The sequence below is a fragment of the Strix uralensis genome, chromosome 23 (assembly GCF_047716275.1).
Source record: "Strix uralensis isolate ZFMK-TIS-50842 chromosome 23, bStrUra1, whole genome shotgun sequence".
Classification (NCBI taxonomy): domain Eukaryota; kingdom Metazoa; phylum Chordata; class Aves; order Strigiformes; family Strigidae; genus Strix; species Strix uralensis.
Window position 1 is genome coordinate 5,865,473 of NC_133994.1, and position 24,327 is coordinate 5,889,799.

General features: G+C 41.2%; 2 protein-coding genes across 8 annotated transcripts in view; one reads left to right on the forward strand and one right to left on the reverse strand.

The window, feature by feature from the left end:
- The window catches only part of MTOR (mechanistic target of rapamycin kinase), a 66,805-nt gene that overhangs the window by 38,879 nt on the left and 3,599 nt on the right, over positions 1-24,327 (reverse strand). For 4 of the 6 annotated variants that reach the window (XM_074892546.1, XM_074892544.1, XM_074892543.1 and 1 more), the window contains 25 exons: positions 23,829-24,029; positions 22,964-23,098; positions 22,245-22,520; positions 21,830-21,938; positions 20,802-20,988; positions 20,493-20,621; positions 19,432-19,676; positions 19,051-19,266; positions 18,210-18,415; positions 17,551-17,673; positions 17,105-17,194; positions 16,918-17,010; positions 16,297-16,431; positions 15,820-15,949; positions 15,365-15,615; positions 14,461-14,502; positions 13,314-13,400; positions 12,551-12,718; positions 12,186-12,298; positions 11,616-11,778; positions 11,256-11,348; positions 10,410-10,556; positions 9,453-9,595; positions 8,148-8,310; positions 7,865-8,010 (listed from right to left, as the gene is read on the reverse strand). In XM_074892546.1, coding sequence (XP_074748647.1) covers positions 7,865-8,010; positions 8,148-8,310; positions 9,453-9,595; positions 10,410-10,556; positions 11,256-11,348; positions 11,616-11,778; positions 12,186-12,298; positions 12,551-12,718; positions 13,314-13,400; positions 14,461-14,502; positions 15,365-15,615; positions 15,820-15,949; positions 16,297-16,431; positions 16,918-17,010; positions 17,105-17,194; positions 17,551-17,673; positions 18,210-18,415; positions 19,051-19,266; positions 19,432-19,676; positions 20,493-20,621; positions 20,802-20,988; positions 21,830-21,938; positions 22,245-22,520; positions 22,964-23,098; positions 23,829-24,029 — 3,791 coding nt within the window. The remainder of the gene's footprint in view (positions 1-7,864; positions 8,011-8,147; positions 8,311-9,452; positions 9,596-10,409; positions 10,557-11,255; positions 11,349-11,615; positions 11,779-12,185; positions 12,299-12,550; positions 12,719-13,313; positions 13,401-14,460; positions 14,503-15,364; positions 15,616-15,819; positions 15,950-16,296; positions 16,432-16,917; positions 17,011-17,104; positions 17,195-17,550; positions 17,674-18,209; positions 18,416-19,050; positions 19,267-19,431; positions 19,677-20,492; positions 20,622-20,801; positions 20,989-21,829; positions 21,939-22,244; positions 22,521-22,963; positions 23,099-23,828; positions 24,030-24,327) is intronic. The other 2 variants (XM_074892547.1, XM_074892545.1) reach the window with 1 other exon arrangement.
- On the forward strand, positions 678-7,061 carry ANGPTL7 (angiopoietin like 7). 2 transcript variants are annotated; one of them, XM_074892809.1, is made up of 5 exons: positions 678-1,109; positions 2,803-2,906; positions 3,229-3,423; positions 4,270-4,468; positions 5,478-7,061. In XM_074892809.1, the coding sequence occupies exons 1-5, from the start codon at positions 731-733 to the stop codon at positions 5,645-5,647; spliced, it is 1,047 nt and encodes a 348-aa protein (XP_074748910.1). In that variant the 5' UTR covers positions 678-730; the 3' UTR covers positions 5,648-7,061. The 2 variants fall into 2 exon arrangements, with proteins under 2 accessions (XP_074748910.1, XP_074748911.1); XM_074892810.1 differs by having other exon boundaries at positions 2,806-2,906.

Consider the following 24,327-nt stretch of genomic DNA (forward strand, 5'->3'; position numbering starts at 1 on the left):
ATCCTACAAAACGAAGTGCAGAGGCACCAGTGTCCTGAGAGAGGAGGGTTAGATGCTGAACTGATGAATTTTCTAAAATATTACCTAAATTAAGAAATACAGCAGAGTTACCCCCTACAGCTTCTGGGGAATATATTAGTAGGACTTGTTGCAGCTAGGGCTGCCTACTACGGAGTTACCTTCTTTGAACTTTTATAAACTCATCCTGTTTGGACAGCCCTTTCACATTCCGGACCTCTAACGCTTTTACGTTATTGGAGTGCCAGAACTAGTCACCAAGAGGGCTACAATCCAATAGGCAATAATTGCTGGAAACTCTCCTCATTTCCGAGCTCTCTCCCACACCCCTTCAAAACAGAACTGAGTGAAGTCTCTCCTGCTCTTCCCAACCTTTCCTGGCTGAAACCTGTTCCAATTTCACCCTGTAGACACCTGATATGAACAGATGAACTGGGAGGGGCCAGAAAACTCTTCATAGCTTCAGGAGGGTGGAGGTAAACAGAAGAATAGTATATAAGATGCTTTGAGACAGACTTCCAAAGTGCATAGACTCTGACAGGAGGGGTCTGAAAAAAAGCTACTTCTTCAGGCTCCACCTTCGGAGACTCACTTCATTGGAAGAAAGCTAGGTATCAGTCTGCTGTAGCACTTGCAGAAAATTTCATACCTACCCCAGCTGCATTCAGCCTACCCGCAGTCAGCTGGAAGTTTTCTGTTGCTGTAAGCAAAAATGCCAGCAAGATCCACTGCTCAGCTGGCATGGCTCTGCATTGTCACTGTGTCTGTGGCAATCTATCCAGCACTGCTGCAGAAGCCTCCTAAAAGGAGAACAATCAATGGGAATGCACAGTCCAAGATGACAGGCTGCTGCGATGAGATTAAGGAGCTCAAGTTGCAGGTAGCCAACCTGAGCAGAATGCTGCAGGAGCTGAGCAAGAAGCAGGAAGGTGACTGGGTGAACGTGGTCATGCAGGTGATGGAGCTGGAAGGGAGCACCAAGCAGATGGAGTCCCGCCTCATTGATGCTGAGAGCAAATACTCCGAAATGAACAACCAGATAGATATCATGCAACTCCAGGCAGCTCAGACGGTCACACAAACTTCAGCTGGTAAGGAGGGAGTCACCAAGCTCCCAGATACACCTCTTAATGCACAGAATGAACTAATGACTAGTTCTTAATGCTAGCATGTCCCACTAACGTGATTAGCAAGTATGCATACTGAATACTTCTGCTTAAAGTACTTCTGTAAGTACTGAGTTCCTGAAAAAAATAGCTTGAATTCATCTGTCAGAAGTCCAAAGAACCAGCTGTATTTTAATATCTGTAGGTCTGTTATCAGGGAGTGGAAAAACTCAACAGGTACTGTATTTGTACAGGGAGAAACTCAGCCTAATATTTCATTTTCTGAGCACTACAGCACCAATCCAAAAAGAAAGGGAGCTGGCTCTGTCAGGGAATGGCTCTGGCAGTAATAGTCTCTGAGTTCACTGTGCTGACAGGGGACTACAAGTTGGTAAAACAATTAGAAGTGCTCTCCAAGCATTACTGGAGATTTGTAATTGTATCTTTATGACTATCTCTGAACTCAAGTAAAAGAGTGATTCATTATTTGAATGATAATTCTCAAAAATTCAAGGCTGTAGATGATGCAAGATGCAAACTGTGATATAAGCCTAGCCAGAACACAGTTAAATTGTTCAAAATTCTCTTTTCCCTGAGGGAAAATTTCACTGCATGCAGTCATTGCACAGGCCTGTACTAAACACGGAATGCAGGTGCATTTTGTAGGTCAGCTACCTGCAAAGCCACTTCCAGAAGAAAGTGTAAATTTTGTTGACTTTTCTCTTAAAATGAAATTCACTGCAACAAGTTTAAAACTTCCTTAAAAAGAAACTGCTGTTGTCTGGGATGACCGGGTTTGCCAAAAGACTTCATTTGGATATCTTTTTTTTAAATTTGAAGGAAAAACTTCTAAATCTATTTACTAAATTCTTCTTACAAAAAGTTCCACACGGCTGGTTTTGACACACCACTGTTTACAGTAGGTCTTAAACAAAAATTATACCATAAAAAATCTCTTTGGAGCTGTAGTTAAGGTTTGGAAAAAATACAGTAACACACAGAAGAAACTGACCCAGAAGATATTTAAAACAGATGCATCTCACCTCACCAGGTAAGAGACATTCAGTCTGTACTCCACTGAAAACTGTCAGAATGGATAAAGCCCTGCTTCAGCTAGTTTCTCTTCCTCAGAAGAACAGCTGTGCATTTTACCATCTTCAAGCCAGCTCCTACACCAGGAGGAAGGGAGGCTTGCAGAGACTGACAGATTGACCACAGCTAAAAGCCACCATCTCTGTCCCTGGCTCTAGTGCAAGAAGTGCTAAGCATATATGCCTCATCCACAAACTCGGCTAGCGTGTTCAAGTTCACAATCAAAACAGGCATCTGGCAGCAGATCTAACCATTCTATTAGATAAGCATTTATTATTTGGAGGTGACAGGACAGGACACAGCAAATATGTACCTTTTTACCTTCCAGCACAGACACACAGAGTAGCAATGTGAAAAGAAAGTAGAGATGTCTCTTTGGATAGGAAAGGGAAAAAAAAAAGTCCTACTGCTACAACCTCTTTTTCCAATGCACGCGCTGATCACAATTAAAGCATTTCAGGAAAACGTTAGACTTGTGGGAAGTCTTCTTCATTTAATTACTCCTTGTATTACAAACTAAGCTTTACAGAAATCACAGAGGGGAGTTCTTGCTGTTCAGATTCTTACTTTCTGGTTCTGATTCAAGTAGACGCTGTCTATGACTGCTCATCCCTTTACCAGAAGAACTACCGAATCTCTGGTGTTTACAAGCTACCTTCTGATGAATTTTTGGGGAGTCCAGATCTGGAGGTAAGGATGTCAAGTACACAATATATATTACGTGCCTTTTCAAATATAATCAAGAAATACTTATCTATCAGAGATGAAAAGAGCACATACTGAGCTATGATACCCTGCACTTTGAATCAGCATCTTTATGTAGGCAAACTTCAAGGCAGGAAAAAGTGTACATTTAAGAGGGAAAAAAGAAAAAGGGTTCATTTAACAAATTTTCTCCAAGACTTTTAATCAAAATAGGAATTTCTTCAAGCTGTGAAATCTGAAACAATGTCTTGGCTTGTGTTACGAGAACTGAACCTTCCTAAGCATACTGCCTTTTTTCCTGTTCTAGGTGTTCTGTGACATGGAGACAGATGGAGGCGGCTGGACTATCATCCAAAGACGTAAAGTTGGTTTGACATCTTTCAATAGGGACTGGAAACAATACAGGGAAGGATTTGGCAATATTCGTGGAGATTTTTGGCTGGGAAATGAAAATATCTACCGACTTTCAAGACGCCCCACTGTTCTGCGAGTGGAATTGGAGGTAATTAATAAGCTCTTAATTTCAGCAGCAAAAGGTTTTTTGTGCAAAGTGATTCTCTAGCAGCAGATACCATCTCCTGTTGATATAGGAGGCCCAAAGAATTTGCATGCTTTAATTGGAGAAGAGATAGGATAGACCTAGTGATACATTCAAGGACAAGACAGAATTACGTTCTCCACTCTGCAAAGTCAGTCGGACAACCTTCTCTCTGCATACAGACTATGTCTTAGGGAACGCATGGGGCTCTAGAAAATGCCATGGAACCCACTGCAGACAGAGATTTAACTGCTGACCACCTCAGATTTCAAGATTCAGAGAGATGGCCCACAAAGTTTTAAAGACTCCAAGACTTTTGCAGCACTTCCTTCCAGCTTGTGTACAAAAGAGTTTGCATTGTATTAACCCAAAACAATTTCTACAGTCCACTAGAGGCTTTGGATTGACTTAGACTACTTTATAGCTAGTACAATAACTTTGAGGGATGGGATATGTATAATGGAGAAAGTGAGCTGAAAGGCTTTATATCTAAAAGTCACTGTTTCAGAGAGGAAAAAAAATTACTTGAGGCAGCACAGGGAGACAAGGTGTTGAATGCAAGAGCTGCACACCAGGTTTCCATGCATATTGTTTAATACCAGTACAGTTAAGACTTGGAAATACAATGCTTTGCTCTGGAAAGATTCTTTGCCTTGACAGATAAGTTTCTGCAGTCTGAGATGGCAAAAAACTTGTGAAAAATCTAGGACTGAGAAAAGATATGCAACATGCACTGTATATAACCATAGATGGTGAAGTCTTTTCATAACTTCTAATTGGACCTTTTTTTTCTTCATTGTTCTGTGGCAGGATTGGGAAGGCAACATACGCTATGCGCAATATAAGCAATTCACCCTGAGCAACGAAATAAATAGCTATCGTCTTTTCGTGGGAAACTACACTGGCAACACAGGGCGTGACTCCCTGAGGTACCACAACAACACAGCCTTCAGCACGAAGGACAAGGACAATGATAAGTGCGTGGATGACTGTGCCCAGTTCCGTAAAGGTAAAACACAACCACAAAAAAAAAGAAAAAAAAAATCTTCCTGTCCTGAAAGAGTGGCCTGGGTAATTTGTAGAGAGCTCAAGACTCCCTCTGTCCAAGTATCTGGATGGCAAATCAAGGGAGAGATGACCCATTCTGGGACTTACACTTATGCTATGTGGGAAATCTGGCAGTTAAAGCTGATTTACACAGAGCCAGACTGTACATTATAGACATCAGTACTCTTCAAATGATTTAGAGTATGCTCTCATCTACACATACTGTTACCCAGCCCATTATCCATATCTGCTAATCTGCCAGCCTATCTCAATTCAGTGATGCAGGAAGTTATTCCTGCATATCTACAAGGCTTTTATTTTTTCTTATATTTTTATGAGGTTTCAATTCTAGTGTTAGCGACTTTTAATTATTCTCCTATATTCTTATCCTACACACACCTCAAGGTTCAACCTGAATTCTAATCTTTATTCCTATTAAAGAGTCTCTAATGAGGTTGCTCTCTTCACTCAATTTATTGTCTTTATATGAGTTCTGTCACAAAGATAATTGTCTTCACTCTGTTTTGCCCTTTATCCTTAATTTCCCCATTGTGCCCTCAGGCAACATGCAAATAAAATTGTTGATAACAGTCTAAAAATAGTACAGTTTACTTGCAGAGTCCAGAAACCTTTCAAACACCTTAAGATGCCCAAGCTAAGAACCCAAATTCATTTCCTATGTTAACTCTCAGAGTCAGAAACATGTCAAGGAAATATTCTAAGAGGAGTGAGCAACTAAATGAAAAGCTACTGGGCTAATTTGACTATGTAACCGTAAAGCCTTTGTGCATTTAGTATGTAAAGTTTTGAATTTATCTGCAATCCCAGCTATTAGGGCCACAGGCTCCAGGGATTAAGTGATGCATTCTGGTCACTCTCCTTAGGAATGAGCAATAATTATTATTACTTAAAACAGGTACGTTTTGTATTAAATGGCTCACTAGGAAACTATTCATTTGTTTTTTGAAAAGGTGGATATTGGTACAACTGCTGCACAGATTCCAATCTGAATGGGGTTTACTACCGCAAAGGAGAACACACCAAGAACATGGATGGCATCACCTGGTATGGATGGCATGGATCAACCTATTCGTTGAAGAGAGTGGAAATGAAGATCCGGCCAGAGGATTTCAAACCTTAGAGGGAACCAATATTTGATTGTACAGCTACATGATGCCACTGCACAGAAGGTGGGCAGCAGACAGATCAAAATCAGCCAAATAATTGTTCATTTCATCTATGCGCAACAGCTACACACTGGCTACGCACACACACAAACACCAAGGCACAGTAAGTGCCAGCCACAGCCACTAGTGTTATCAGGGCTCAAACTTATTTCCTCCTAAGGCTCTTTCCAAAGGGAAAAATACTGTGTTAGGATAGGTTAGAACAGAATGCACTTACAGCACCTTCAGAAAACCTACTGGTGTGCTTTCACCAGCATTGTGAATAGTGGGTTGCCTTAGTATTAACCAGCCAGGCAGGGACTGAAAAAAGAAACCCTCCTTGTTGCCTTTCTTTCAGGGTCTAGAGTAAGCATTGCTGAGTAACTCCTTCCAAGAGGGACTCAACAAAAATTATACTCATTTCAAACCAGAGGAATCAGTCAGAAGCACCCCTGATGCACCTTTCTTTAGTGTATAGTAAGTAGCTTACCTTCCCGGGGGCGGGGGGGGGGGGGGGGGATTAAAAAAAAAAAAAAAAAAAAAAAAAATCAAGCTCAGTTTTGGATTAATTAGTATTGCCTAGGTTGTCTCCTGAAGTTTTACTGCCATCTCCTGCTGCTGCCTCAAATAAGTCCCCAGAGGGCTGCACCCAGCAGATAGTAACCCTGGAGGAAGGATTTGTCCCATATGCTCTGTGGTGCTTATTCCTATCCACAGATCACCTAAAGGTTGATAAACCAGAAAGCAACTTTCTGGGCTGCCATAAAACTATGTTCAGGTTACAATGTAAGTGTGCTGTATGTCAGTAAGACTAAGAGAGATCAGCAAGTTAGCAAAAAAATCCAGACCCAGCCAAAAAACTCAACTCCAACACTTAAAACCACTGTATCCATGAGCAAAACACTAGTACACACCAGAGAATCCCTAAGTGCCAAAAGTTATTCAAACATAAGGGAATGTTTGCTGGCATACCATGCTGAGGAATATTAAAATCTGTTCTGAAAACTACCCCAGTTACAAGTTACCCAGAGATGTTATGTCAAAAATCAGTCTGTTTCTTCCTTACATAACACAGTGTTAAAAGTAACAGTTAAAAAAAGAGACTCCTCCTGTAGCCATACAGCTGTTTGAATATGTTGGAAAAGATAGTTATAGTTAATATATCTATTTTTATTCACCTTAAAGAGAGTTTGAATCTAATTTAAATTGTTCAGTCTTGTGTGAAATGGAAGAGAAAGGTGTCTCGGGAATTGTCTTACATATGTTTGACTATTCATACTGTAAATGGCAACAGTGTGGAACTATAGTTGGAACTATTTTAACTGTGGTCTATAAAATGGATTTTTAAAGGTTTCTAAACTTTTTCATCTCCAATAAATTGTCTTTCATTTTTAACCCTGCTTTATTTCAAGTCTTTGCTCCTTAACTTGCTTTTTGATACACAAAAACAGCTGCAGAAGTGATTGCAGCCAAGAAAGGGAATACACTGAATTCTATATTTTCCTCAGAAAAACAAGAGAGGACAAATGATGAAAGAATAAAAGAGGGGAAAAAACAGGAAAGCGCAACTCCAAGGAAGTAGGAGGGCTGAAAAATTCACTGCATACAGACAAAGTGAAGTTTTTCCTCAACCAAAATCAATTTGTCCATCTCAAATGGCAGTTAACTTTTCTGTGATAGGAAACTGAGATTCACATTTTAAAACATGTAGTTTAGTACCAAATCCTGTAAAGGTATTTCCATCTTTCCTGTTGATAAAGCTCAGGAAACAATACACTCTTGTTATAAAATCTTCTATTTGATATATGAAGAATGAGACCTACTTAAGCTAGATGAGCAGAATTTGATAAGTAATTTTAATTTAATTATTTACATGTAGGTGTAGAAATCTCTCTCATCTAACTTACAATCACTCCATGACATCCCATACTGAACTTGAAGGGTGAGAGATAGAAATCAGAAGACTCCACTTTTTCCTGCACAACTTCCCACAGTCTCTATCATCATTTTAACTGTGTAACAGAAAGGCAGAACTCGGCTGCTAGGAGTGTACATCTGTAAGCAAGTTAGTAAGCCCACAACGAAGTCTTGTGGCAGAGTGTGAAATCCTAAGAATTGTCTAGATTCATCCTAATGGTATCCTAAATTGGGTACTGATGCAAGAGCAGACATCTCATCAGTTGTGGTCCTACCTGATGAGAGATTCCAGAATGGCCGGGGTGGGACCCTTTTGAAATTCCAGCTCCTTGTAGTGAAGGGCCTTGGCATATGCTCGACATTTTGCAGCTCTTTCGCCCAGGAGGACAATGCCATTATCATCTCTCAAAGGCAGTGGACCCTGGGTAGAAGCACATACATCAAAGGCAGGATGAGTATAAAAAAGAAAGTATGCATGAACTCTTCATGCCCTTTCCATAGAGTAGACATCAGCCAGCTAGCCAGCATTAGAAAAGAGTTGCCTAACAGCATCTCTACCTTGTCACTGTGTTCCATGAATTCTGCCAAGTTCAGCAGTGTCTGAGTGACTTCTGCAATGTCCTGAGAAGTCAGGGCCAATTCAATGCTTCGGATCAGCTCATCCTGCTGGTCTTCATTTAGTTCAGACCAGCATGAAACGAAAGCAGCATTGAAGAGATCTCTGAGGAGGAAAACAAAAGAGAGTGAGAGGTGGGGATTCATTATTCATAAGAAAAAGTCTATTTGACAGCAGACTTGCCTTCATGTTCAGAGAAAGAGAGCTATGTTTACCTGCAATAAATAGTGATTAGTTTTCATAAAGCTAACTTCTGCACCAAATAGTGAAACCTGCATTTTAAAAATATATAATAGGATGATATACTACAATAGTAGAAACTGTACAATCATATGCTAAGCAAGTATTTCAGGCTAGAACAAACTCTTAGCAGCAGGGGTGCTCTTGTCTTCTGCTATGAAGAACCAGGCCTAAGTCTGACTGAGATCACAAGCGAATGTAGTGAAAAAGATGATCGTACATTTCTCTGGACACACATGCTGCAACACTTGTGTTTTCTGTGCTCACTAGGGGACTGTGATAGCTGGAGTTTGTGTTAGTGGCAAAGCTTGAGAAGGAGGAAAGGTGCTGAAAAACAGATAGAGTGACAGCCCTTGTCACTGCTAGTACTGTGGTGAAATACTGTGGGATGGGTTTGAGATGCATGGAACATACATGGAGGACACTAGCATTACCTCTGCCTACCTAGGAATTGCTGACTTTTCATCATGCTGTTTACCCTTCTATTTCGAAAATGATAAAACTCACATTAAGACAAAATTAAACCTGGAGTGAACCCTTTTCAAACAGCAGTAGTCAGATTCATATGCACTGAGATGACCAGTGTATATCATCAAGAAGAGATAAACAGGCAACTGCTTACAGAAACTCAAAGTTTCTCCAGACATACTGGTTGCAAAAGAAATAAAGCACTGTGGCTTATTACACTCAGAGGCATTTTTATTCACCCACAGTAGATCCTTGAAACTATTTCATGCCTTGCTGTTTTTCCAGCTTCACTTTTATGTGCCTTATGTTATTTCTAGACTAATATGCAGAATTCCACTCAAAGATTTTGTGCACATCATGGAGCAGCCAACTGAGAAGAGTGGAAATGAAATCAAGTTGCTAGCTATTTGATTTGTGCCGTAGCAGGAACTTTCTCTATTTATGGAATCTAAGAGCTTTTAAGTAATTTTCTTTCCCCTTATAATATCTGGCTTGCATCTGCAATTTCAAGAGATCCGAAAAAGCCAGAATTACTTTACCGAGCCATAGGATTATATGCCTGAGCCAGGGCCCAGCATGACCGCAGGGATGGTGAGGAGGAATCTTTCAGCAGCTCCAAACTCAGTCTTCTTAACCATTCCAACCAGTCATCTTTGGAAACTCTTCTTGCTGCTCCCCATGCCTGCGGTACAAAGCAAGACAATTCAACTGTCAAATGAACCACTATCCAAAAACAGAAGAAATCCATCAGCAGGCAGCATTACTTCATTACAGCTCCAAATCACATTGTTGAGATTCCCTTTACAATTCCCTGAAATCCGTTACCTTTACCAGATAATTTGCAGTACTTCAGTCTCATTTCTAAGAAATCTTCCCTAAATGTATTCCTCTCATAACATGCCAAGTATTTAACATGAATAATTCTTCCCCTACAAAAATACATCAAGAGCTGAAGCCACTCTTGAAACATCAGCTTAAAAATACTTAATGTGTTTAGAATTACATTTTTAGGTCAAGCATTTTCAAACCAACCCATTCCACTACTGAACTGAGTGCTACATGCATTTACTGTTCAAATTAGTCAGTGCTTAGCTATTTAAGGTCTATACTGGCTTCAAAAGAATATAGCACTAAGATGTAAGAAGTGGCTGATAAAAAAAGGCAGAGACTCTGAAACAGATGTCTCTAGAAGCTACAGATGATTCCTTGTGATCTAGGAAGTCTTGTGCATACTTCACATAAGAAGAAGCTGTCAAGATTACTTCACAGCCATTATTAGTCCGATAATTCAGTTGCTTCTGTCTTTAAAATTAGAAGGTGCTAAGCAACTTTAGAGAGTCTCAGACACTATTTTAACCTCAGTTTTGTACAGAACTGAAAACAGAAAAGAGATGTAAATAAATGTAGTTCAGATGTGTCAGACAAACTCCTTAGATGTGACACAATAGCTCCTCTCTTCAGCAGCAAACCCATGCTGTGCAGAGCTCCAGTCTTACCTTCTGCAGGTTGATGGTGCTAACATGTAATTTCTTCATAGGACCTGTTTCCACCGGACCACTGGCCAAAGTTTCTCCCTGGTTGCTTCTCAACATTCGGTGCTGATAAATCAGGGGATCCTCCTCCTCATCAGCAAGAGTATAACCCTACAATAAATAGCTTACAGTGAAGATCACACCCACACAAAAGCAATTTTCTACAAGCAAAATGGATGATAAAGTCAGAGCACTATCCAATCTCACAGCAAAATTTGTGAAGCGAATAACCATCTTTCATTGAAATGATTACACCTTCTAAACCAGAGAACTTGAATGATATCCCCTTTCTATTCATGATAACTGGTAAGAAATCTTAGCTCCTAGTACTAAAAGTCAAAATAATACACCTTCAAACAAGCACTCTTTCCTACTTGACTCACTAGTAAGCCTTGAACAGCAGTGTGCTACTTGTTCCACACTAATCAAACCACAAAGCAGTTAGTGAGGTTTCCAAATGTGGGATGCTGCAGAACATAAGGAGACCTTGTTATCTCAGTAAGTCCTGAAACTGTGGAAAAAATAGGGTAAATCTGCATTTGTAGGGTAAATCTGCATTTGAGAACTACTGAGAACTTACCTAGAACTTGCAGTGATTTTTCCATAGGAAATAATTGATGTTGGCTGGCAATAATTTTCCCAATGTAATCTCAAAGTCTCCTTAAAAAGCTGTACTTAACACACAAATAGAGCAATAACCATTCTCCATTTTATGAGTAACTCAAAGTGAAGTTCCCAGCCACACCTGTATCAACACGAAAACATCCCCAAAGCGCCTTTATGCAAACAGCTACACACTTGTCAACTCACCTTTACAATTCTGCAGATAAGAACATCGTAGCGCTGATGGTTAATTCTGTGTCGCACCAGAACTTTGTTCACCATCGGGATAAAAATCTGGTACTGTACAGGGGAATGCATCAAATGCTAATTACTCAGTGTCATCAAGAGCAGTAAAATTACACCTTTGTTTCATTGATCTTATAAGAAACCAATTGTGAAAGTTTGATTTCAGTAACTCCTGATTCCAAATACAACTAAGAGAGGAAAAAAAAAAATCTCTTTTCTTTAGAATCCAGAGTGAGCACATTGCAAATATTCAACTTTAAAGTCCTGATCTTTGGGACAGTCCCTCCTTCTGTGAGACTTCAAGCCTAAGAAGAATATTACCTTCTTTCCCAGCTGGAACACCAGAGAGGAGAGGGTGTCCATTGCAGTTGTTCTTAGCTCAGGGCTCTGATCTAGTGTTCGCACAATGGGATGAATAATCCGTGAAGCATAATCAGTGAAATCCAGGGACTCTGTCAAACGGTCCACAGTTTCTAGAGCAGCTCTAAAGTCAGAGTAGAAAGAAGGGAGGGCTTATCTCTCATGATAAAAGACAGGAGAAACGAGGTGTAAAAATAAGTGATTCATGTTCAATCCTCCTAGGTGTCAATAATAATAGGAAAAACAGGTCACCAGAACTCTGTTAACACAGCAAGTACTTGCAGGACAGCTTGCAAATTGTGGTGACTAGAATACTGGCAGGTGAGAACCAGAAAGTAAAAGTCTATACCCAAGAAAAGCTAGTAACAGCGCTGTGACATCCAAACAAAAATAAACCTTCCATAATGATTTAACACAGAGAAAACCCATGGAAGGAACTAAGTATTTCATTCTACACAGGGTTAGGGCAGCCACTGCAGAACTTGGATATCACAGGCAAAAAAAAGAGACTGCAAAGCCACCAACACTTACTTGCGAGCCACCACTGGGACATCTGGGGCATCAAACAGCTTTACAATGGGAGGTAGTAACAAATGAAGGTAGTCATCCAAGTTAGCTCCAAAGAGCTGGATCGCATTCAATAGCTGGAGGGAAAAATGACCCAATGTGACTCAAAGTCTTGCAAGAGGTGCATTTTAAATCAGTCAGTATCCAGTGAAAATATGCTTCAACCCTGCACTTTAAACAAAGTACTGTCTGCATCATTTCACATCGAGCCGTTGCTGAACTGCACCTCTCCCACTTGCTTGCAACACAGAAGCAAGAAGCCCTGTTGCAGCACGGCACATTGGGCACCTGCCTCGGCAACACCCAAACCAACTCAGCTTCCCACTCACCTTGACAGAGACAATGCGACTCTGACTATTGTCATGCATGAAGACCCGTAACATGTGAGGAATGAGCTGAGGCAGATAGAGTTTGAATTCACCTCCTAGAGCTACTACGATTTGCTCAATAAGTAGGATAATTGTGCTCTGTATGGAGTTGTTCATGACCCAGAAGTCCTACAGAAGGAAAAAAGGAAAAAAAAAAAAGGAAAAAATTAAACGAGTTCTTCAATTGAGCTGTACAATTACAAGAAAAGCAAACTGTAGGAGACAGTCTCTAGATAAATTCAAGACTGAAGGGAGGGACTACACTTCCCTTATAGACTAATATCAATTGGCAGTTTTAGTCTGTTTTTAAAAAAACTCTGTGCCTTCAGTATATTTATAGCTGTTAAAAACAACCTCCAGGCAACTGATTTTTCCTAATCCTTGTGTTTGCAAACAGTAAGTGAAAATGAAGTGAAATGCCACCTATTTATGAACTCCAAACACTTCTTGCTAAACTTATGTTACTGAAAGTAATAACTGCAAAAAAATCCAAGTGCTCAAAAGAACTCAGGCACTAGCAGAATCTAGGAGCTGCTCTCATTCCAGTTACTAGTAATAATTTGTTATTGTTTCAAACATGTTATTTCAAAATACAATTATTATTTCAAACATATGGAATTCTGCACTTCATATGAATTGATGAAGTAATAGATCCATTTGATAATGACAGAAACACCATCCACCTCTTCTGACAGTAAAATGCTGGCTTAAAGATTGTACTCACTCTCATCAGGGTGACAATTTCATCCATATAGGGCCGAATATGACTTCTCACAAAGGACACCAACATCCCTAGCTGCTGGAACAGGAACTGGAAGGAAGAAATGTGTAGCAATCAGTGTAGCTTATTCAAATATGAAAGCAGCGCTGGGTAAATGGTGTTTCACAGGCCAATTGCAAGCTCGTTTACCAAACAAATAGCATGCATAGCTCCTATAGCTTAAAATCTGGGGCTAAATTCTTGGCAGCTTCAGCTCAGCAGTTTGGGTTTTTGAGTGTGTGTGCATGTGGAGGGAGTAGTTTTGGGTTTTTTGGTTGTTTCCACCCCTCCCGTCAACTTGCATGAAAAATTTTGTCAGCTGAAAGCCTTAGACAGTCAAGCATACAAATAGGTGTTTGTGTCAGCAGATTTATAAAGCGTCAGAATAGACTTGCAAGCACAAACACCTCAACTACAGAGCTTTGTAATTTACATTTGAAGGATGCTTCCAAAAATTTAGCTCCTAATCTTTTCCCCCTGCCTGTAAACCAAACTGGCACACATTTTAAGACACTCTTTCTGTACTCTTTCCCATCCCCACCAAGATATATTGGTGAAAAGTTACTGGGGAAGAGAGTTTGGTCCTTGCCAGAAATACCACATTTTTTTGAAAAGGTGGTTGATTGTACCATAGAAGAATTTTGACTGAGACAATTTTATTTGGACATACTATGACAGTTTTGCAATTCCTTTTGCCCCAATACAATCTTATGCATTCACTCATGACAATGAATTTACTTTTGAGATTGGTATGAAATAATGCGGTTTAAATCACTTTGTCCACAAAATACATGTATATAGTCTTTTTTCCTCTAGGAAAATACGAGAATGTAAGTTATCATACATTAAATTTCATTTCTTCATGCAGTATTTGAAGACTATAGTAACAAAATACAAAGTGGAGCTCAGAAAGAGAGATAACTGTTTTTTGTGAAAACTAGGAAAGAAATAACATCAGCTTCTTCAGTGAGAGCAGTAGACCTACATTTACCAAAAATGAACCCTGAGCTCCTGTAATGTGCCTTTTTTTTTTTTTTGGGTGTAGTGAGAGGATGCTTACATATAGGACAAGGACCTGCCTCCTTTAGGCTTTAGTGTCACGCGTACCCACCTCAGCTCTTCTCCCCAGTACACTTTCACCATCTTCTTTTACCTGAAAATTTTTAAACAGAGTGTGCACAACTGCATAGCTTTCAAGCAAGTTAGATCAGTCAGGTCTAGGAGTTCGGCCAACCCAGGCGTGTGAGATGTTTTCCTTCCAATCTGAGTAGTAGTTCAGTCTGGGAGAAAACAGCGGTTCTATAGCAGGGTTGGGATTCTGCTAAGGGAACACCCATCCCACCTATAAAACACAGTACCGGTAACTAGTACAAACTGCCCTTCCCACCCCAGAGATTATTTTCAGCTGCCTGAGAAAAAGGCTTGGCAAACAGCAGCCATCTCTGGTTAGGTGAATCTTAAGCCCATTATCTTCACAAAATTCTCATTTCCTTCTAAAACTGTAACTTAAGTGGGAAGGAAGAGAAAGCACTGCTGTGGAATCACCACCCACACTGCTCTGAATGTTAGCAGACTGTAGCAAATTGCATTTTCCTTCTCACAGATGAGCCAAAGTACATGGTTGCATCAGAAATTTAAAGAATCTACCACTATTATTAAATAATACTGTTTGAAACAGTACATTAATGCAGAGATCACTGAAAGCTCTGGAAGCTGCACAGGCTGTTTTCCTGAACAAGACCAGCTTGATAAAAAAACCAGAATCAAATATTGGCCTTCTAAGGATTATGCTCAGAAGCAGCTGTTTCAATAAGAAGCAGAAAAATTGTTTCCACTGGATATTCTACCAAATGCTCACAGGAGAAAAAGCAAAGCTGAATCTCACTTCTGCAGCATGCTTGGCAGCGACACATAGCACAGCAACGCCCAAAGCCAGTCGCATTCTCTTTTAAAAAATGGATTCTTATATTAGGGCAGTGAAACAGGAATGAAGAAGTGGTCCCTAGTACACTCACCTCTCGGATGGCACCATCACAAACCCGTATTACATTAAGGAACGTTGGCATGACCTGGGGCAGGAACTGCACACACTTCAGCCCAAGAGATTTGAAAATAAAGGTGATGGCCTGAACTACCATAGTGTGGTGTTGGGATAAGGATTGGTCTCGGAAAATTCTCATCAGTGCCACCATAGAGACAGCTGGATAGAACTCATCCAGAGGGAGGTTTCCCATGTTCACCAACATCTCACTGGTACTGTAGTCCGCTAAGAGAAAGAAGGTAGTGTCACAAGCTACATATTGAATGGCACCTGAGCATTAGGTGAAAACACACACACTAATAATTTGTTAAGAAGAGGAGACAAACTGTTAATAACAAAACAACAACAAAAAACAAAACTAAAAACCAAATATCAAGACCTGTTTGTGGATCATAAAGCTATTCACTTGAAATAAATTCAGATGCTTACAAGAATCCTGGCTGGATTTGGACTCTGATAGGCTGACAGCTGAAGCATCTCGTGACTGATCAATCATGCCAATGTTCACTTTGTGTTTGTAAGGGTCCAAAGCACCCAGCAACCCTAACACACGAATAGCCTGGTAAGACAGAAACATAATGAGAATTCATCAGGACTCCATCACCAAGGCAAAAGTCAACACATGAAACCACATGTTTGGAAAGGTTCTGAAGATTAAAGAGAAAAGATCTGGAACTAAAGTGACTGCCTGGAAAAAACATCATTGCTTTCCATTCAATGGCTGGAGGCCATTTCCCTGACTCAACACTTTCACCCTCTGAAGTCTGCTTATCGTACTTCAATCAACCACAACAATGATCTTTCACCTCCCTTCCCCCATCCTGAACCTAGGTAGACAAATTTATTTGACAGCTCTCTCCCCCAAAAACTTTTAGAAATGGTTGTGTCATAGCTTCATGTTCATACCTCTCTACGGGTGCCCTGGTTCTGCTCAGTCTTCAGGAAGTTCAGAAGCACCTCCAGCAAAGTTGGGTACTTCCTGTATGGTTCCACCACATAACCAGTGCTGGCCACAAGCTGTCCCAGGGTCCAAAGAGCCACCTGGAAAGATCAAGCCCAGAGAAGATTAATTTTGACCAGGGAATTTGTTATGTCTCCTGATCCATCAGTCATTCAACTTCTGTAAAGTTTCTTTGAGCATCTTAGCATCACACTGCAAACCACAGTCCACGGCTTGAAAGCCTCTATAAATAGTGGCAATAGGAAAGGAAGTGATAATCAACAATTTGTTAGACTCTCACTGCCATAATTACCCTCAGAGATACAATTTAACCAGGCATTCAATTCAGTGAGTCCAAGACTTCCAACAAAAACTGCTTCCTTTTTCTTCTTTCTTCTTCTTTATCAGCTCTGTACTATGTCACAACAGCCAGCCACTCACCTATGTGCCACGAGTGTGATCGTACACCCCACAAGAGACTTGAGTGATTTACAGGTTCATTTTAGCAGCTATGATGGGACATGTAGATACTTTGACAGCTTTGGCCACAGTGGATGGCAAGCTTCCTGCAGCTGTCAAACACTTACCTGTCTTTTAGCCAGCAGAGAGGAGTCCTGTAGCATGTCCATAATTATAATGAAGAGCTCATCCACCCATTTCCTCATTTCCAGCCCACTGACCTATTGAAAGACAAAAATCCAAGTCCTTCATCTAGCATTGCCAAAAGCTTAACAACTGACTAGCATGGCAAAGAGGTGCCTGCAGTATCCCTACCTGTGCCAGCTCCCCTATGGTAGCTAAGACGTTGTTAATCACCCCTGGATTTGGATCTGGATCAGGATCTTTCAGTTTCACAATCAGTGCCTGGTAGGTGACAGAGGAACACATTAGAGTGTGTTTAAAAGACTCCTTGCTGTACATACAGTACTCAAAATTATCTTTCCTTTGTTTACACCTGAAATTGATTCCACAGGGGCTCAACTTGCATCATGGTGAGCATTTCAACAACAAATGAAACTTTTGTTTCACAAACTTCATGCAAATCCAGAATAAGGTTAGGTTACACTGTCCCCCACAGGTGTTACTATGGGTGACATCCACACCAATCTGACTTTTTCCTGCTATGAAGAAGCAAAAGAACTGCAGCTCCTGAGGGTTGTGTATCGACTTGCTCTATCATCTCACTCCAAAGTCTCCAGGAAACATACAGAGACTCTTACCTTAAGGATAGGTTCCATATACGGACGAATGAGGCGTGGAGCGTTAGAAACCAGGTGACCCAACATCCTGGCACTTTGCTCTTTAATCCTGCCAACACCGCTGTGTTCCAGCTCTGTTAGAATCTACAGAAGTGACAATGGAAGCATGAGAACAGGGAACATAAAGGTAGGCAAAAACTCTTTGGATTTCCTGCTCTCCTGTCCAATAACAACACAGAGAAAAAACATCTCAGCACTTGTAAAGGGTGTTCTACATTTACACACCATTTATGACTAAAAGAAGCTGAAATTAATTAGCATAGTACAGAATAGATGGCTCCACAACCATCTACATTTATGAAGTGGTGCCATTCATTCACCTAAAAGAAGCACAGAATATTCTTCCTCAATACAGATGGAAAGCACTCCAGTACGATGAATGTGGGGTGACATAACAACTGCTATCCTCTCCTCTCTAATACAGCCTTAGAGCTTCAGGCCAAACATCATTAAAAAGAATTCCTGAAACCTACAAAGCTGGGTAATAAATATTTTCCAAAACGGAGCTGTTCCTCCACTCTCCCACACATTCACTACAGCTAGATAGCCCAGTTCTTTAACACCATCTTAGACTCAACACCAACTACTCCATTTTCACTGCAGGCATCCCTCTTCATTACCTGGATTAACATTTTGCGCAGGAAAGGCATGACAAAAGCAGGGTTCATGCTGCTCAGGCGACCCACAGTACAGATGGCCAGCTCTCGGATTTCAAATACTTGATCATTCAGGGCCACAAAGAGAGCTTGCAAGTTTTCTGCCTGGGCGAGGTGAGCATCAAATCGCTCATCCAAAGAAGCCAACACACAGAAACGTATATCAGGGTCTGCAAAAACATATTTGTTTCTCTTTAAATGCAGTAAACTCCTGTTCTTATTATTGCCTGTATTCACAAACTGGCCTCAAAAATTCTTCACAACCTCAGGGAAATGCTGAGAGCTTCCCCAGCATGAGACACTACACCAGTGTTTTAGATGAGACACAGGGTAGGTCAGCCCAACAGATCCAGTGCTGCTCAGCACTGCCCCAGCACCCAGATCAGTACAACGACAACCTACAAGTGGCACATCTGGAGGCAGCGTGCAGAAAATTAACTCATCTCAGGTTACTGTATTGCAACTGATAGAATTAAAAAAATCAAGTAAGAAGATTCAATGGAAGGGACTTCCCTTCCCAAACTACAAAGTTGAAGGCCACAACACAGAACAACATCGGAAGTCTCACGGCTTTATCTAGTTCCAGGTGCACAGTTAAGAGTATTTTGCACTAGTGTTCTATTAATACCTCAAAAATCAAGATCTGGCAAGAGAAACTGGGAGACCTTTTTAATTTATAAAGAATGACAGCTTAAGTTAGTGGCAAATATACTGAAATTCTACTACAACCTTAATATTGTGACCTGCTCACGTGCTAAAATTAACACGTGGTAGGAGAACCCTTTTCTCCAAGTCCCACACTAACCTGGGTCAGTTATTCCAACCACGAGCAATTTGCTGAGAACGTCAGCCACAACCTGCACTGCTGTCTGACTGACCACATGGGCGTGACCGCTGATCAAATGGATGGAAGGTGTGAGCAAGCGAGAGCAAGTGCGGGCGGCTTCCATCCGGATCTCCTTGTGCTCGCTGTTCAGAAAGTGGTCTGCGCAGTGCCGAACGAACTGAGTCAGAGAGTGGCCTAAAAAGAAGAACATGGGGAGCTGAGCACAGGTTTACACCTCAATTACTGGTCTTACCAGGGAATAGGAGTTTAAAGAAAGTGCTCTCAGAGTTTTCCTGCTACTTTCACTCTACTGCTTATATCCCACACCCCTTGGTCCCCTGCTTCCTTATTTCATCTTACCTTCAAACTCAAAGCTACCCAGTGTACGAAGAGCAAGGGTGATGCTACCCACATCACTGGCCTCTGGGATGTTGGTGAGGCTGGGGGAGGCAAGCTGGTGGGCAAGGCCCTTTGGCATGCCTGGATGTCGCAGAGGCTTGTGCATCAGAACAAGGGAGAGCATTTTCAGCAGCCCATCCTGGATATCCTTCTTTAGCTGGGGGATCTGACGACTCAAGTCGTATAGCACAGCTGTCAGAGCAGGGCTGAGGGCAAGAAGCAGGCAGGTAGCCATTAGAACAGAAACAATATGAGGTGCATATTTTTTTGTTTATGCCTTTGCCCATCAGAAGATAATTGTGGGCACATCACACATCACAGCAACACCTGCCAGCAGAGCACAAGGGTCCTTGTGCAAACTCAGGCACGAGACAACCTTCTTGTTTGAACTTGGTGAGCAAACTGCCCCACTGCAGCACACATTGCCACATTTGGCAATATTGTTAGAATACTGTTACAAATCTAAGTGATTCCTTATAGTTGTGCTTTTTAGATACAACGGCAACTAAATTCACTTCCAGATAGTAACATTAATCTAAACAGCTTTGTGCTATCTGGATACTTTCTCCATACCCTCCCATATTAACAGCTTCACCAGCCAGGAAATTTCCAGTAGGAAGTGTCAGCTTCAAAGGTGAAAGAAGCTAGGAGCAAATATTCAGCGCTTCAATCCTCCTTCCCTGCCAATTTGACACAGCAGAAATCTGCTGCCCTTCCGAGGTTTTCTACATTTTTGCTGGTTGTTGCCAAATGTGTTTGAATAGTGGAAAGTAAAGGAGATTGCTTTTGAATTCACTAGTTCTCCAGAAAGATTACTTTACCAATGCTCTTAAGTAACTCACAGACACATTCACACTTAAAACATATTATTCTTCTGAAAGAGCTATCCTGATCTTCTGAAAGGTCATTTAAAAGCAATAATCTTCCTTCTCAATCTGAAGACTTTCAAGGTCTCATTCTGTATGGTCAACAATGCCATCCAGTGGCTAACAGAAAAAGATGCTCCCGTGCCTTGTACTTACCTCAGGCCCACAGCCAGCATAGGTTCCAACAGCTCTTTGATGTCCTGCTGGATACTGGGTCCCATGGCTCGTGCCAGCATACTAATGCAGGTGAAGACTGTGGCATCAACCTGCACAGACTTCTGCCTCCTGGAAAGAGATCACATAAAAGTTAATTAAGAGAAGCTCCTATTTTTCAAACATCTTTCCACTTCTGTGTCAGTCTTACAGAAATACCTCTAATTTTAATACAATAATTTTATCCCCCATCACAAAAATTATACAAAGAACAGCTGTTTCAGTTTTTTCCTCTAACTTTAACATACTTACTTGTGGGCAAAGTCCTTTGGTGGAAGAGCTGCTTTTATGATTTCAAGGACTTTTGGCAGGTAAGCTTGAAACTCGGACCTCACAGCCACGGAAAGCAAACCCAGTGCCTGGAAGGCTGCTGTCCGCTCCTTCTCCTTCTTCACACAGCTGAGAACATGATTCATGGTGTCTGGAAGATACTGATCAGCTGCCCACAAGAGAGAACAATACAGATATTGGAGCTCATTTAGGTTTATATAGTTGCATCACATTTGCAACTATACCTTTACAAGTATAAAGCTAGAGAACAGACATAGCCATATAAAATTTGCTGACATGAGCAGTAGCTAATACATGTCACCATATAAAAATTTTCAAACCTGAGAAGGCTTTGGTTTTTAAAAAAACAAATCATCACCAAAATGAAAGAGCTATGCGAAAAAAACCCCATTGCAACAGGTTTTATATACATATAAGATTCAAGCATTCTGGTTTTATAGCAATTGATTGGAAATATGGAATAACAACAGAAAGTTTGTTCCAACCCACTTAGAGCAGCTTGGTGATTTTCTTCCTACTCTGATAAATCAACTGAACTGCTCTAAAGCCAGGAGGTATTTCCCATTTTTACATGATATTTCCTGGCATGTGCACCAGAGAAAAAGGAAGACAACTCTGCTGATAACATGTGGGATACATTGAGTGGGAGCAAGAGAGCAGAGTTCAACCCTAAGTCTGACATACTGAGGAAACAAAACTAAAAGGAGGTTCTGTCTCTTACGGTATTGATCACAGAATTCAGACAATAGTTTTCAATCCATTTTCTTCATCAGACCAACATTTTGGCATCAGGTATCAAGTCACACTTATTCAGGGGAAAAAAAAAATAAAAAAAAGACTATCCTCCCACAGAGAAATTTACTCATCTTACAAGCACCACGTTTGTACTGCTGCATTGCCTGCACAAGCTCATCTGGACCAAAGAGAGCTGGATAACTTCCAGCCCAATTTCAGCAACACTTCTACCACCCAACCATCTGTCTTGTCACCTGTGAATGCCGAAGGACGGAAAGCCGCCAACCGTGGTAGCAGATTGAGAACTGTCATCTGGATCAATGAATTTTTGCTGGTTCTGCACTTGAGAACCCACTGGCACACCTGAAAGGGGACAGATTGGGCTTTGAAGGATGGCCATTAGCAGTAACGCACAGATGTTTATTACCTGGGTTCTTTAAGGCATTCCACTGACAAGTGGCTTCAGAGTCCATCCGAAAGATGGATAATTAAGACTGTTTCCAAAGAAAGGAAATCACTTGCTCTAAGGGAGTTAGTGATGAATCCACGATACATACAATTAATGACATTTGATGCCTCAAATCAATACTAGGCAGTATTGCCTGCTAAGTAAGGACACGGAGGATAATTGCTCTACAAGAACTGGTGTTGCGAAGACCAAACACTTACTTGATCAAACTTCTCTTCCATTAGATCCCTGCAGCATCGACTTTCTACCAGCGTAGACTTTGCAGGGACAGGTGAGGTTGCAAAACCCATGATTCCCTGGTGGGCACTGTACCCCAGAAGACCAGCCAAAGCATTTGACTGAGAGGGCTGAAGAGACTGAAAGCTAGTGAAGGGAGTGATGTGGCGAGGTTTGGTACTGAAGCCCATCAGGTCTTTGCAGTACTTGTCATGCACAAGTTGCTGCTGAGTGATCTCTTCCATCTCCTCTCTAAGGCGCTGGAAAAAGTAGAAAAGTATGTGTTGGGTTTTTTTAAAAAAAAAAAAAACGTAGCTGAGTAAGAGATTCCTAACACAGTGCTACCCAAATCTCCTGAGTAGCATCCTGTGTAGTTGATATCCAAATGCCTATAAAATATCAACTAAGAAAAATAGGCAATGGAGTCCCCATTCTATATTAAAATCTTCTGCATTGTAATTAATGCAGTTAATGGCACTTTCCATCAGAGTTTAATATCTACTCAGCCCAAACCTGTCACTGTTATTTCTCTGACACACTTCAATTTGTAATAATCAATGCTCTGACTCCATGCTCAGATGACTTGTCAGCCCAACAACCCCATTTCAAACACAATGGGGTGTTTCCACAGATTGCTGAGCTGCACATTGTCAATTAATCTGGCAACCAAAAGCCATAACCCCCATCTTGTTCACTTGCTCACCTCTCCCTCCATACTGCTGATTCTCACTAGCTCATTGAGGATCAGTAAGGCACCATGGATTCGGTCATCACGGTTCATTCCTTTCTCTTTGGCCAAAGTCTCATCAAAGCCCTTCTCAGCCTCTTCATAGGTATGCTTGGGGGAAAAGAAAAGAACAAATCTCAGTGATCATGCAGAAACCAAGCCTGTGGAAATAGCAGTACTGTCAGTCAAAAAATCCCGTGATTTTCCAAGAGTAGCCACAAACCTCAACTGAGTAATAACAGAGTATAAAACTACAAAATTCGTATTCACCCAGAAGCTGTGGACTCTGCTGCAGAGCATTTTCAACAGCACTAGAGCCAGTCAACCATGCCACAGTATAAATTTCATCAATATCTGCATCACATATTTGACTATGAGGAATCCAAGTTCACAACATCTGACTGCACTGTCCAAACCTCATTTGATATTACAAAGCTTGAATTCACGCGGCAATGGCAGCAAAGCTAAGGTTCAGACAAAAGAATCCTTACCTTTTCCACTTATGTTTTATCTACACTAATAAAACCATCTGCTAGTAAGAGATGACAATAGATAGATGATTGCATGTCTGTAAAACTAGGTCAGGCTCAACAGCTGAAAATGAACTGCAGATAGAGCAATGGATTCTTGATGGAGTTAGTCTCTTGCTTGCTTTTACAGTGAGCTAAAGGAACTACTCATTTTGTAAGCCATTATATTTTCAACCCTTTCAAGGGGAGGCACCAGACATACTGGCAAAGGTGACACAGGTTCTTAGCTTAGACAGCTCTTCTAAAAATGGGCATTTGATCATTTGCATTGCATTATGAGGAGCTGCTTCAAAACAAAGTTACTTTCTTACTCTGTACCACTGGGGCTTCTGCATCTCTTTTGGCTCCCGTTGAGTGGTGAGGATAAGGCAGGCTCTTAAGGCAGAAACAGCTCCCTCTCGGATGGCCTGTTTGGGATCCCACACAGCCACAAATATATTGTCAAAGAATGGCTGCACTTGTTGGAAGAAGAAGGTAGGCACGCTGATTGCCAGCTCACGCAGGACAAGAACCTGGAGGTGGGGAGAGAAACAGTAACAATCTGTGAGGATGAGCACCCACAGACAAACCTCACCATTTCTAGACTGTAGTATCATTTATTTAGACTGTCAATGTCTGTGAGCCTGAGCTGTTTCCAGCTCCATACTTTCACAGTTCCTAGCACAAAGGTGTCTCAATCTTCTTTGGTCACTGGGCTGAGGTAGAAGCAATGAAGCAGCACTGTGTCTGCCACAAGATCATCACAGATTCTCAGACATGGACTAGCAGCCATTCTGATCCTGACCAGAGCTCTTCTGCAGCTTTCTGTGC

Coding starts and splice junctions, on each gene's coding strand:
- ANGPTL7 (XM_074892809.1), top strand. CDS start 731: ATGCCAGCAAGATCCACTGCTCAGCTGGCATGGCTCTGCATTGTCACT. Junction 1,110..2,802: donor GGTCACACAAACTTCAGCTG/GTAAGGAGGGAG, acceptor TTCTGATTCAAG/TAGACGCTGTCTATGACTGC. Junction 4,469..5,477: donor CTGTGCCCAGTTCCGTAAAG/GTAAAACACAAC, acceptor TTTTTTGAAAAG/GTGGATATTGGTACAACTGC.